Source organism: Falco naumanni, chromosome 7 (assembly GCF_017639655.2).
Source record: "Falco naumanni isolate bFalNau1 chromosome 7, bFalNau1.pat, whole genome shotgun sequence".
In the NCBI taxonomy this organism is placed as follows: domain Eukaryota; kingdom Metazoa; phylum Chordata; class Aves; order Falconiformes; family Falconidae; genus Falco; species Falco naumanni.
The window spans coordinates 72631750-72646990 of NC_054060.1; the positions used below are offsets into that span (position 1 = coordinate 72631750).

Sequence of the window (15241 nt, forward strand, 5' to 3'; positions counted from 1 at the left end):
TACTGCAACAGACTCTGCTTGTTTGGTTAAAACGGCTGATTTAGTGACCAACTGACACGAAGTCCCTCGCTCACTCCCAACTAGCCGGGAGGGGCATGTGCAGGGGTCTGGCCAGCTAAGAAAGGTCTCTGTCTGCATGGCTGAGATGCTGTGTGGGAAGCAGCTGGGGGTCTCTGGACAGTTCGCCGTTCCTGTCTGCTCCTGATAGAGGGTATGAGGATGGCTTCGCTGGGAGCCCAGCAGAGCCAGCCCTCGGTGGGGCTGCGTGCCCCCCGCGCCTGGCAGGGTGGCCCCCCTGGAGCCAGGAGTGCACCAGCTCGCGGAGCCCTCCCTCCCGACTGGGCAGGCACTAGTCAAGACCGAATCCTTTCAGTAAACACCCCTGTTCCTGATGGGAACCAGCCTGACATACCCAAACAAGTTTTTTGCTTCCACAGTGATAGCACATTATGTGATTTCACTGAGCTGTGGCTCCCATGATTTAGGAAGATGACGGTCTCGATACACAAATCGGGCGAGGAGAAAATAGCCAGACCAGACGTCTGGCTCTGCTCAGAGGGTAACGAGCGTGGCAACTACAGTGTATGCAGAGAAACCCGAGAGCTTTAACTTCGCCTGTTGAGCCCGCAGCAGTGACAGACATGCCAGCGCACTTTGGTTGTCCCAAATCCCCAGGCCAACATTTTGGGCAGCCCACACAGAAGCCGCAGCAACCACTGCCACACTGCTGCCGCCACATGCCGAAAGTTACCAGGGCTAATGCCACTTGTCTCCTGCTGCAAACTTATTGCAAAGTAAAGGCAAGGTCTCCCCAAATACTGCTCCATGAAGGACTAGTTCAAGCAGCTTCCTGTGGCCAAGATTTTTTTTTTTTTCAGCTGTTATGTGGGGTATTGCAGTTTGAAAGACCTGTCAACCACAAACCATTACAAGGAGCCGCTGTTCTGGTGCAAGAGTTGCAGATCAGTGGGTGTTTGTTCCCATGCTGCCATGTTTGTGCCTTGCCTTTCACCGCCCTGATAAACCTGCAGGGCTCAGTGAAATTGCATCTCGCGAGCATTTTGAAAGAAGTTAGAATTTCTTTAGGCCTGAAGGGAAAGCACTGAATGTAGGCCACAGATGGGCAGATGAGTTAAATCCAAAAGTCACACCAAACAGGACCAGTAGTAACACCTAACTCTGTGGAAGGAAGCCTGAGGACTCATATCACAGGTAACTTTTGCAAAGGCAAGAGGGATTGTTAATTGGAGACCCTGTAGTGCAGCAACACTTCGAGCTGTTCTTAATGCTCTTTTGGAAGCAGTTATCGATGCTGAAGAGAGCCAGGGGACTGGCCTGCTGATTTGGCACTGGGCAAAAACTCTTGTGCTGCTCTGCCACCAGCGCTAGCAAATGAAGGGTGCACGCTGTAAGGCAGCGTTTGATTGCCCCAGGTGTGAAGTAAGCTTGGCTTCCCTGGTCTGTCACTGATCTTTGTGGGCTCCTAGACTCTGATGTTGGTGCTGTGTTTTGGAAGGCATGGATAGTGGGACTTGCAAACCTTGAGCTCTAACATTTATCACCATGGTAAAAGCTCAGGTGGTCTTCTTTTGCAAACACTACCTATTGTTTGGTGATTTTTTTTTAAACTGCATTTAATTTCAAAGGGATAGTAAAAAAGTACAGCACCAGGGTGCTTCCACTACTTATACTTAGCTCATAGTCTTTTATGCTGTTCAATTTACTCTGAATTCTCACCTTTACCCTTGAAAAGCAATGACTAAAAAAAGACAAAAGAAAAAAGTGATAGAACATTATATGAATAGTTGTGAAGTATCTTGGTTATCTTTTATATATAAAAAAATAAAATTTATTTTTGCTTCTGCATGCTACTCCACATCCCCTTACCCATATCCTCGTAGTTCCTCACACATATCAATGTTTATGGTACCCTGCATATCAATCACACAATGAGACCTCTGCCCCCAAAGGAAAACAAAGGCACCCTGTATCTTACTTTTACTTGGCTTTGAATCCTGAAGAAAAATGTTTCATTCCACACTGGATCTCTGCAGTTCTTAACAGTTTTTGTCCGGACAGTCTCAGCGGAAGCAGTGGGCAAGGCCAGGCTTACATAGCAATCGGTTTGACTAACTGTATTTGAAAAGATATATTGTGAATAATAAATTACTATAAATATCTTAGAGCATAGCCTTATAGCACTGTATAGACAGCAAGCTGCAAAAAAGGAGATATTGTTTCTATTACTTTTCTTAGAGGTCCTTATTCAATAACACTCATTACTATTTGTTCCCTCTTGCAGGTGGGACCTCTGGTCATTAATGGAAATTCAAAGAAGCTACAGCAATAAAGACAACAGGTAAGAAAAAAATATGCAGATCTAGATTTACTTGACAAAAAACATTATTGGTATGTCCCCTGTCTGTTGCAAATCCACAGATTTCTGTGATGGAGAAGAAAAAGTTTTACATTTTAAGAGACACTTTTTAAAGGATGAGATACTTATTTAACTCTGTGCATTTAGACAAGGGTCTAACTTTGTCCTTTGCTCTTGAGAGGGCAACAGAAGAGCTAAAGAGGGTTTGGTTAGGAAGGATCTATCCCCTCTGGTCTGCTGCTCCCACAGAGCGGTAGCCCAGTCCACGTAACGAGTCTACTGTCTCACCCAACGTGCAATCACATCCTTTCACCATCAACAAATATGCAAAAATAGCAATGCACTTCTATCTTACTGATTTAAACTCTAAGCTTTTATATAGTGAAGAAGCTTCTAATTTCTGCGACGGGTATTAACGTAACACAAGGTTGCATAGTTAGCTACAAGTACAGCATTAAATCTTCACAACACACAAGGGCTGCTTTGGGGTGGGCTCCCAGGGACCACCCCCAGCCCCAGGCTGGGGCCAACAGCCTCCCAGTCAGGTGAGCACAGCTATGCCAAGCACTGCTGCAGGGTGTTGAGAAGCTGTTTCTTGGGGATTGTCAGAGTTTTCAGGTAAGAGGCAGGTTAGGCACTTGCATGCCTATGCAGCTAACCTTCCTTTTATGCGCTAACCTGATGTACGTAGAGCATTAGGTGGTCAGGATTCTCTCTGGTGCTGCTAAGAAGACTGTGGGGTTTTTAGCGGGGAGCAGTGCTGGGCATCTGTTCCTAAGTGCATAAAAGAGCTGATGTCTCATGAACCTGTGGTAATAAACTGAGAACCTGAAAATACAGTGAAGAGTGGTGAGACTTGATCTCTCTCTACACTGTCGTTCACCCTTTCCAACCTTCCCATTTGGAGCAAAACTGCTGTCCTTCGGTCCTGTGCATTGTTTGCCCTTATATTTAGACAATGGACATTTCTTTTGCCTGCTGAGTGACTACAGCTGTCTCTAACATCTCCAGCTCCAAGAACTTGTTTTGTTATTACTGTAACAGGTCAGATTCGCGTGTAGTAACAGGCAGTTTGGTACTGTGGGATACACGCAGAGAGGCAGCACGACCAGATGGGTAACTTGCTGGAAAAGGTCTCATAACATGTTGGCTCCAGTCTCAGCTCAGCTCCAGGCTGCCAAGTCACCCTGGGCAATTGCTTCCATTTAAATTTATCTTGCTTCTCTATCTGCATTTCCCCATCAATAAAGCGGTGATAATGTTCCTTTCCTCTTTCGTAATCTGCTTTGTCATCCCATGATCAAAAGCATTATACAAAAAAATAACTACTGTTATTAATATTTCCACATGACCCAGAAGAAGAGAGTGCCTTACCAGTAATTCTGTTATTCTTTCTCTACCAGCCTTTTGGCTCTTATCCCATACTTTCTTTAAACTTGTGGTGTAACTCATATGGCAATGAACAGCCATTGCTTAAAGCAATTTGTGCAATCAGGTTATGTATCTTCCAAATCTTCTGATACTGGTAGATGTTTCATGTTTAGTCAGTTTCTCAGCATGCATGTAATCATTTCCCCCTTTCTGCCCATAGCAGGAAGAAATTAATTTTGCAAATGCAGGTATCTATAATTCTTATAAGTAACATCAGGATATTTTTAGACTTATTACTGCAGTTTTAAAATGCAGAGTATGTGCAACGTACCTCTGGATAAAAAATTATTGGTAAAGGAGGTGATAAAATGATTTATCTAGCTCGCCCCCAAAAAAATTTTCTACAATTCTTCCATTGATTCTTAATGTTTGAAAAAGATAGCATTAACCTTGCATAGTTCCTTCCCCAGATGGTGCAGGAGCAGCAGGTAAGAGTGAGATCATCTGTTTCTTTGGCAACTGTATCTCTCAGTATGGACTACTGATATATGGGTGTTTAGAGAATTTGTTCATTTATGGTCTGGGATATCTCTTTGTTGTGCATACTAGCTGTGAATGTTGATTTAGAAGACATGCATTTGATATTTTCAGAGTATCAACGAAGGTCTAAGCTTGTGACTTTTAATCCTGTATCTAGACAGAGCTGTGGTTGGATCTCTGTTCAGCCCTTCATCCCCCTCTAAACACAACAGACCTACAGACAACTTGAGAAGTCAGCCCAGTCTTTAGCAAGACTGTTCATCCTTAATAAGAGCAAACACAAAGTCCCACAGCCTGATCACCCACATGTTAACACCAGCTCAGTCAGTAACCAGCCAAGCCTCTGTCTCAGCATAGCACAAGACAAGAACGTAGAGACAAAGGTATTTGAATCTGAAAACAAGCACGAAGAACAACAAATTATGCCCCAGAAAGATAACACATTGCAGGACTTATCAGATAACTTATATGTGCAACACAGATTTTAGACAAATTTGGGACCAGATCCCAAATACACGGTGTTAAACATCAGGGCAGGTGATGAGATTTTGCACTGAGATCTCTTTGCATACACTCCCAGCCCTGGACAGAAACGAGTGGATGTCCAGCATCTTCCCTGTTGCAGTTCTCTTCCACTCTCTTCCTCCCTCCACCATAAAAGGCTCTACCTGTTACCAGCTACTAAAATTGAACAGGTCCAGATTGAAGAAGACCGACTTAGCCTGGCACATGAGAAAGAGCTGAAAGAATTGAATTTACTAATTCAACCACACCAACACAGACTGTCATATAACATGGTAACAGTTCTGTAACATCCAAATGACTGACACAAAGAGGACAATGATCTGTGGCTCTGCATGGCCAGAGGGAAATAAAGATAAACATTAGGAAAACTGCTCCACCTCTACAAAAGTTAGCTTGAAAGAGAGAAAGAGAGATTTTGTAAATTTTCTAGGTAACTCATTTCAGAAGGTATCGGTACCCAGATACGTATCAGAGTGACAGACAAGGTAAACTTGATCCTGCTTCAGGAGGAGAAAAGAGGACGAGCCCAGGTGAACCTACAAGGTGTCATATGGAATTGCTGCCACGTGATGCCCATGTTTACACTGGAAGGCAATAAACAGGATAATGATGCCATGTCAATTATATTGCATGGAAATCAACTAACCATTGGTGTCCCTGGCAGCCAAGGCTGCCAGGGAAGGAAGTTATAGGACATCTATATATGTACACCAGCCCAAGAGATCAATCCCCAGATACCTGGGTGCTGTTTCCAAAACAACTTCAAACCTTCTTCTTTGACAGGTGTAAAGTAAGACTGCAATTGGAAAAATCGGAAAAAGTTGCCACCTTTCCTTTCCAAACACATACAGTATCCAAGTAACAAGGACTAAATCCATACCTAGAGCCTCTAGGTACCATCCCAATATAATCATCAAAAAGAAACAATACAAAAAGCAACAGGATGTAATGCAGAGAAGCCCACAGACAGCTGTGACACAACTTCTCCCATCCACCCCAACGCCTCCATGAAGCAACAGGGGATAAATTACATCGCCTAAGCGGCGTTATGGGTACGTGCAGCTGTACTTGCAAGATTTGTACATGCTAAGAGAGGCACAGGGGTCGTTAGATCACCCTTACATATGCTCCCATTTGGCAAAGGGGAACTAGAAGTCTTGAATTTCCAGAGGTACACCCATTTTCAGACTTCTCACAAGCATCACCACTATTTCACTGTCCTCATTCTCCAAGCATCAGCCAGGAGGAACCAAAAAGCTGTGTAGTTTTGGCCAAGAGGTATTATTAAGAGGTCAGACTTCCTTTGTTCCATCTCAGATCCTTTTGCCCCTCTTGCAGTGATATGTGGTGCAATCTCACATCAATCACTGGAAAATATTTTTTAGGAAGTTCTTTCATTTCCATTTAAAGATAAACTAGCTAAAAATTATACCTTGCCCAGACATCAACACTGCTGATGTGGACGGAGTGGGTAGTTATAACTGCTGGGCATCTGAAGAAACCGTTATCAGAGGGAAACATCATGGAAACAGACTTTGAAACAGGCTGCAAGCAGTACACAGAAGTGCCTTGGCTTTCACAGAGAAGAGGACTGGAAACAAAGGAAGCAGCTGAACCAACAAATAAACACAAATTTTCTTTCTTCAGAAAGTGTTCCCAAGGATGTTATGCATTCAGTAAGGGAATAGAAATAAAAAATGTTCTTAATGTTTACCTAAAACTAGGGGGGGGGGTATTGCATTAAACATCATTATTTTGACTCAGAAATGCCTCTGACATGCTTTATAAAAACATGTATTTAATGTAGTTACGGCACTTTTTCTTGTATCCTCCTCCAGGATTTTTCTGAAGAAGCAGGAGCAATACCTCATGGGAGGTGTAATCTTGTGCAGGAACTGACACTAAGCTGCAGCACCAACACTGCGCTGCGGCAGTAATGCCAATCTGAATTTTTCAATTAAGACTCAAAGAGTTTTGAAACCAAAACTTCGCTATGGAATAAATACACTTTATGGTGGGGGCACTCCTTCTAAATATCTTTTTTTTTTCTCCAAGTAAAATTTGGTACTGAACGGGAAGCTACCAAAAAGCTGTAGCTCAATATGATGGTGAGGCCGAAGCCAGCCGACTGGCATGAGGTGCTCTCCTTTCACTGGATTTGATGTACCTGAAAACCAGAAAATATTTGCAAATATGATGAGTGAGGTCAAAAATATCCTGAAGTCTCACAGGAAGAAGATAGCATGGATTTACTGTAGATTCTGTACACAAATAAAAATTTATTTGCTGTTGATGTCTCTTTTTTTTTTTTTTTTTGATGGGGAGGATGGAAGTTATGCTTAAGGAAACAGCATGGAAATAATAAGGCACATGATTGTAATTAACAAAATTAGGGTGCACTAAGTCACCCCATTCCCTCACAGGATGGTTAGCAGCAGCCAATATGAAGGTAAAGATGTCGATGCTGGTGAATTAACTTGCTAAGAAAAATTCCATAACGCACCAGGACGACTCACTGGAAGCAAGAGTGTTTACACCACAACACAAATGGGTCCTCATGTGCCTGAGAATTCAGCCCAAAGTCGGTAAGTATCATCCACCATTTTGTGAAATAAATTTTGGACCTACAGGGCATAACACACCAATGAGGATTACGGTTTGATTATTTTGGTTTATTTGCTTAGGAGGGAGTTAATTCAGCCTAGATTAAAAGCTTACATTGCAGCAATGGTTCACCCTGCCATAAATACTGTGCCTGGGATGTGTTGCCAACATGCGCTTTGCTTTCAGCGGCCAAGTCTTCACATTTTATATGTCTTTTCTACAAGCATGTCACCATCAGTTTCTTTCACACCAAAGTAAGCCACAGATAAACACACAGCCTCCAGACTGTCTTTTATCACTACAGCTAATCCTATTTTCACAGTGAAATTAACTGTGCTCATATTCTGGCTGGAGTCCTCCAGGATCTAGCAGTCTAAAGCAACCGTCCTGTGAGTAAGAACGAATGAAAGCATCAAGAACAGGTACACCTGACTTACAAGGAAGATTTATACCCAAGACCCCTTTTGTCTAGTTTTCATTTTTGAACTGAAAGGGAACTCTTTAAAAAAGAGTAGTCAAGACTGCTCCTAAACAAAGAGGTGAAGATGAATACCTTTGTCAGGCAGACATACTGCTAATTGAATAGCAGAGTATGATCCAAGCCCCAGCACCAACATCTGTGAGTGAATCTTAACTTTTAACCTTCACTGTCTACTACTACTGCAGCACTACTTTACTGGCTTCTGCCGAGGATATAGTCATACAAAGCGCCTGACAGAGAAGCCACAGTCTCACAGTGACATTCTCATGTGTCTTTTCAGCAGTGTGGACTATCACAGCCGTGTTAAATCTAGCCTCTTTATGTTACATTGGCCTCCCACATGATACCAAATCACACCTGTGTTCTCGGTCCTTATCTACAAGTTAATCAACGTTTTCAGTTCAGCAAAAAGGTTACCTGAAGCTCCTCTCTGGAGACCATTGCTGATAAAGGTCCTCAAGCTCTGTGAATGTCATCTCTGGGCAAGGCTTTCCCTGGCGCTGCTCCTACAGGGACTAAGACATACTACGGGGCTTTATCGCATTGTGCTTTTTGCATACAGCTCAGCTCAGCAGCACTCATCTAGACGCATGTGAAAGAACACCAAGATATCACAGACACATCAAACAAAACAGCTCTCTGCTCAGAGGGTACAGGCAAGCATGAATCACTGATTACAGGGATCAGCCACATGGCTTAATGTGAAACCAGATGAACTGCAGACTGCTGTCTTGATGGAACTGGAACAACCAGAACAAACCTAGAACAGACTCTGCAGGTTCTTTAACAGTGTATAAGAAAATCTATTGGGAATCAATGAACAAAAATGCATCTAAATGTATTTTTCACAATAAAATACTGAAGATGAGAAGTTGTACCTTCTCCCCATCAAAGGAATACCTCAAAAATCCTGAAGCAATTCCTGCAACAAGTAAATGTTATCAATTTTCATATTATTTATGAACGCCCTTGAATGTCCAAATAACAACTAATAGTGCTGTAAACACAGATCTGCTGATACTCAACTTGTGGTTTCTGTTCAGTGTCAAGCAAAGTATACTTTGCTCTTAAACTCAACATATCGTTGTGCAACAGTAAGCAGGATAGAGTAAAATATGATCCTTACCAAGGATGATCAAAAATGCCAAGGTACAATAACTTTTAAGAAGACGTGGGAGTCTGTAAGCTCAGGAAAAGGCAATGCTCAGCTTACTTATCTAAGTGGTGAGGTGTCACACAGATCAGCTCAAGGAAATTTGTAAATACAGAAAGCCTATTTCAAAATCAAAGCACATACTTCAGCATCATTTTCTGTTGACAGCTGCTGAAGTTGCTTACATACGTTTGAAAGAAACTACATGCTAGCCTTGTGCTGTGTTACTTATTAGCACAGCACATCGTGAAATGCATATCAGCTCTTGCAGAAACATCCATCCAGGTCTACTGGAACTTTCTGAGTGCAAATTAGAAAGTCACATCCTAAGCAGAGTCTGCCACTGCCTTTTAACTCCGCAAGCCAAATGGCTGAGGAGGAGTGAAGGGTCATGAATTGCTGCATGGACCTGTGTCCTCTCAAAGAACCATGTGGTTCTACATTGCTGCCATCATCACCTACTCATTTCCAGCTTCTCTTCTCCACCCAAGCTTCTCCCTTGTTCATTTCCACTGCCTCCACCCTTTTCAAACCTGTTTTAAAACAGGTTTTGACATTTTAAAAAATTATAAAACATTTAAAAAGCTGTTTCAACCACTTGCTAACCAGAAGCCTCCTCTAAACAAGAGGATAATGAAGCCTACTAGAACATGTAGTACTATCACAAAAAGGGTTTAAAGATCATCCCCATTCACTGGAGGACAATAGCTGCAATACCACCTGTGCTGGTACAGTATTAGAGCATGGTCGCTGCTCTCACCTTTGCATTTGAGACAGAGATGAACTTAACATTTACCTAAGGTTCTTTACCCTTTACCAGTCCTTCAGTCAGTCGTTGGCTCATCCTCGTAATGCCCCTGCTGAAGTCTTTGCTTTAGAGATGAGGAACTAAGGTTTTGAGGAAACTCATCTTCTCCAAAGCTACACCAAGAACAGTGGAATTCATGCGGGAACATCACACGTAATACCTTTAACGGCCAGAACAGGCTTTTATTCTTGCACACAGAATTACACAGAAGCCAGCATGGCTGCAAGAAGATGCATGTGTACCTACATACAATCCATTCATACCTAGCACTAGAGATGCAATTATTTCCACAGCGGTAAGGAGGTGCTCTGAGCAAGAACCCTAAACAAATAGCACATTAATGAGCTCCTTGCTTATACATAGCATTGTCCTTCTCAGTGGCTGCTTGTGCTGCTATCAAGGCACAGAGCCTGCTTTTCATCTCCACACTTCTTACCATGTATACAATACAATAAATTGCATACAATAAAATATACACTACATTCTATACACTACACTCCACTCCACCGTGACCGTCAAAGACTTGAGAAGGGGAAAAACTTGGAAGTAATCTCCTAGACTAGAGAACACGAAATGGGTAACCTGGGGGAAACTAGGTTTTTGCATGTGTTTAGATGGTAGCGATGAACTGAGGAAGAGTGGGAGCAGACTTGGATGACATGGACAGGTGAAAACAAAAAGACTGAATAGAAAGGAACAGAGGTTGTTAAGAACTGCAGCGGTGAAGCTGATTCACATAATATTAGCTGAGATTACCCATTCATTTGTTACTCATATTAACAACTATGGTTATGACTTTGTTATTATAAATGTGACTTAGGACCAGGGTTCCATTTTGACAGGTATCTTGGTAGTTATGCAATTAGATCTTGATCTAATCAGCTTACAATTACAGTAAGAAAAGCCATGCTTCAGGATATGACATCACAGGGAGGAGCTTCTGGTGATAAACAGTTGCTTTTATACCTGTTTGTTTCAGTTTCTTAACCAGTTAGGAAATCCTTGTTTACAGGCCTTGTTGCAACTGGGCAGCTACCCATGTAACTACTTCTCTGTCCTCGTGCTGATTCCTATTGCCAAGCGTTTGTCCCGGGTGGCTTTTAGGGTTTCTCTCCGTTACCGCAAAGACAGCCTGTCTGAGCGGCCAGTGGCATCAGGAACTGAGACACCCTGAAAAGACAGCAACGTCCTTTTGAAAAAGGATGTTTGTCCTTTGAAATGTCCTAGGATTTCTCTCAACCATGGCAAAAGTCAGTGACCACAGTCGTTCTCACAGAGAACCAATTCCACCCTAAAGCTGCCAGCCCAGGCGGCTGCCTGCTGGTACTGCCCATACCGCCTGCCAGCCACCCTTGCACGGGGGCTGCTGCCGCCCCCTCGCACCAGTGCTGCAGTCGGAGAGAGGCACGAAGTGCGCACAGTCTTTGGAAAACTGCCTGTCAAAGATGGGTGTGCTTTGCTTTGCTTTGCTTCAGCTGTGGCACTGCACAGCAAAAATGTCCTCCTTGTGCAGAGGGACTGCTGCCTACAACCCACAGTGTCCATGCCTCCTTAGATCTTGTACATGTCTATATAATACGGGATTATTTTTTTTTATTATTATGGTTTAGCTGTAGCAATCATCTATGATCATGATCTCCTGATCACGATGCATGCACGTCTTCAGTCATTTCCACACACCAACAGTTTCCTTTGGAGAACAGGGCCATGAAAGCGATTTCACTATTATGATGGTGTTACGTGGGATTTAGGTGATATAAAGCAAAACGTGGGTAATACTGCCTTTCCAACTTTTAAAATCAATAAGCGGTGTAATATTGGGAGTTTGCTGTGAAATTACATAGCAACAAGGCTCAGATTTAATCCTATAAAGACAAACGCAAGGCTTTATCTAATGAGAATGCTGGCTGAAATTAGCTTGTCACATGAAAGAACAGAAAAAAAAAAAAAAGTAGCTGTAGGCCATTCCAGGAAAAGCTTTCTGGAGCCTTGGCCTTTGCTAAATATGAGGCAGGGCAAGCCAATATTTATAAAGACTTTTTTGTCTCCTGAAAGAAATATTTCTGTGAAACACACGCATGTAGAAGATGTTACTTTATATTTCACTCGTAGACCATCCGACAAACGGTTCTTCCCTCCTGGAAGATGAGCGAGCCCTGCCACCAAGAAAGGGACATGCTAAGCCCGATTTTCTGGCTGTGTGAGGCAGCCGGCAGCCTGCGGGGAGCCTCTGGGCACAGAGTACCCGGTGAGCTCCGACAGGGCCGCAGGCAGCCAGGCAGGTCTGGGCGGCCCCGCTGAAACCAAGGCCAAGGCCTGCTCGGGGGAGCGCAGACAGCGCGGGGCCTAGTTCCGCTGACGGGCAGGCAGGGTGAAATGCAGCCTGCTCAGCCAGCACAGCAGCCTCTCCAGAAAGAAACCCGCCCGTGGTTAAGTCGTGGAAATGCAGAGCCCTGCACGAAAGCGGCTTCAAGGGACCTTCAGAGACTTCTGTGAAGAAATGAGGGGGGGGGAATTGAAAGCCATACCCCCTTCCAGTGGTTTTGGCTGGTGGACCAGCCCTTGGAAAACAACAGTTTTGCCACAACCAGTCCCTTCCCACACGCAGGAAGCCTTCTGGAAGTCAATCTCCACTATACTACGTCAGCTGGCAGAGAAGGTAAGGGAGGATCACGGGAAGTCACTGGATGGCAGAACAAATTCAAGGCCTTCCAGTGGGGAAGGCAAAACTGATTTTTGCCACAACAAGGATGAGGCATTGTGATTGCAGGAAAGGTTTCTGTAACATGGAAACCAGAGGCCGGACAAAGACTGCTGTCGATTCACGGAGTTTATGTAGGTTCAGGAGGGGACTGGAGTTGCTGCTGCATTCATAGAACAATTGTACTCGGCCTGGGAAGCTAACTGATGCTGAAGTGACCCGCGGCTGGAGAGCACACTGTGCAGTGTGCGCTGTGTGCTTTCACTCTGCTCTCACACTCCTCCCCAGGCGCTGGCCTTTGGCCACTCTCCAACAAGGGGCAGCAGAGACCTTTGGTCTGATCCAGCACGGCCACTTTTGTGCCCCTGTGCACTGCAACAGAGGAGCAGGGAAGCGGAGAGCCCAGGCACGCCGGGTGTGTGCCCCCTGCTCCTGATGCTGCCAATGGCTCCCTGTTTTGCCGGTGCCTCAAGCAAACCCTGTTGGATGATCAATGCTCAGACTATGCGCGATTAAACACTTCTCTCCAACATCTCCACATACCATCCTATACGGCTGCAGAGAAATGGTACCATCCTGGCAGTGAATCCAGATTCTGCAGAAATGGTGGATGCATGAATGTTTGCAAGAGCCACCAAGCTTTTGCAGTTTTAAAGTAAGAAACAGGGCACTCATGCAGCTGTTAATGAAATGCTTTCTGCCAGTTTTGGAGTAAATACAAGGGGTCAGTTGTCTTTGCGTAAGAGTTAGCCCTAGCTACTATGCAGAAAAGGTGTTTTCAGGCCAGTCTGAAAAAGACCAGCTTTTCTCAAGTAGGCATTTTTGCTGCCCATGCAAGAGGCAAAGAAGAGAAAAAAGAAATGTCCATAACAATTTACTTCACAATGTAAGTATATAGACCTCCGCGAAGAATAAGGCCCTGAAACCGGGCCTGGTGCTGTCCTGTGACACTAACAAAGAGCATTTAGGCTCCTGTCCAGTGCAAAGTGAGCTGAGAGATACCGAAGTAAAATCCCTTAGTGGCCTCCAAGTGCCAAGCATTTTGGGGTGTGGCAATTAAATGCAAACACTACTTTTGACTCAGGAGCCAGATCTCTGAGCCACAGACCTCAGGAACCACAGAACTCTTGAAAGAGGTGGGCAGGGAAAAGCATGCTTCAGTGTTTGTCCTGCCCAAAAGCATTTACTATAGGTCAATTCTGGGGGCATACTGTCGATCCAGATGAAACTTTGGACTGCTTCTGGTATCGCTATTCTTACAACTTTTGACATGAAAATTTTAGCCAAACTCAAACGTGCCCAGAAATTGCAACAACTGTCTCTTGGGAATGATACGTACCTCTCAGATTATAGTTGCATACATAATGTAGGAGGAAATCCTTCTGATTCATGGGTAAGCCTCATTCCTATCAGATTTCAACACACACTAGTAGCCTAATTCTTGTTATTATGCTCACACCATGTACAAATACAATCTTTTGTCTGACACAAAGGGAAAAAGTCAGGAGATCATGATCATAGATGATTGCTACAGCTAAACCATAATAATAATAAAAAAATAATCCCATATTATATAGACATGTACAAGATCTAAGGAGGCATGGACACTGTGGGTTGTAGGCAGCAGTCCCTCTGCACAAGGAGGACATTTTTGCTGTGCAGTGCCACAGCTGAAGCAAAGCAAAGCAAAGCATACCCATCTTTGACAGGCAGTTTTCCAAAGAACACAGCTCGGGCTATCAGACTCTGACTCCAAGAAAGTACCAATGGCTCTTGCAGTCTGAATTATTTCCATGCCATCTTTCAACTCTCTGTCCTCATCTATGCCACTCTTAACAAATTGAAATTGTGTAGAAATGGTGATTAAAACAAATAAATGCAAGTGGGAAATATAATCTTTTCCTAAAACAGATTTTGAGCCAAATATATTTCACTTATTTACAAATATTTAAATAAATACAGTAATTACATGACAAATATATACCCATTTTGTGTTGTGTTAAAAAAAATAGAATATATATATATAAAAATATATCATTTTTGAGCAAAGACTAATGCTGGGAAAGTAAATATCTACAGAAATAGACATGTAGGCCTAACTAGTTAAGGCATTGTTGCTACATTCAAGTGACTATTCCCGTGCAATGAAATGCATCGTGTAGGATTCCCCAATTTGCTTTCAAAGTCCCCGCTTGTCTCGCTGTCCCCAAATACATTCCAACCTACACCGCTCTGACCTTGGTATAGACTAAAACTTCACTGTACACGCCAGTACCTCTCTCCTCCCTAACAGTTTTTTAACACATTCCTTTGAGGACTTCTCTCATTTGTTTAGGTGTTAAAATCCTGCTGCACAACATTTTTGTCAAGAATGTAAGGGCTACCACATAACGGTTCCTACTACACTCTTACAATGGTTTTCTAATTCAACGTAATGTTTTTTAACACAGTCTCATTTCTTGTAATGTGTATCACAACACATGGCATGGCTCCACTAATAAAATTAAGTTCTCTGAAAGAGTATATAGGTACAGCGCAGATAAAATCTCACTGGCTCTCTGCTGTGCCACAGGTAGCTTGCTCCTGATTTTCAGGGGAAAATAAAATGTGGTGCTCTGTTGCACGATAAAGAAAGGCAGCTAGGAGGGGGAATGGACAATGATGCTCCTCACAGACCCTGT

The 15241-nt window shown here is 43.4% G+C and overlaps 1 protein-coding gene across 1 annotated transcript in view; it reads right to left on the reverse strand.

Annotated features, from left to right (window-relative positions):
* LOC121091551 (cytosolic phospholipase A2 epsilon-like) overlaps positions 1 to 15241 on the reverse strand; it is a 37078-nt gene that overhangs the window by 15573 nt on the left and 6264 nt on the right. Inside the window, exon 4 of the mRNA XM_040601503.1 lies at positions 1997 to 2133. Within this exon, the coding sequence (XP_040457437.1) occupies positions 1997 to 2133 (137 nt within the window). The remainder of the gene's footprint in view (positions 1 to 1996; positions 2134 to 15241) is intronic.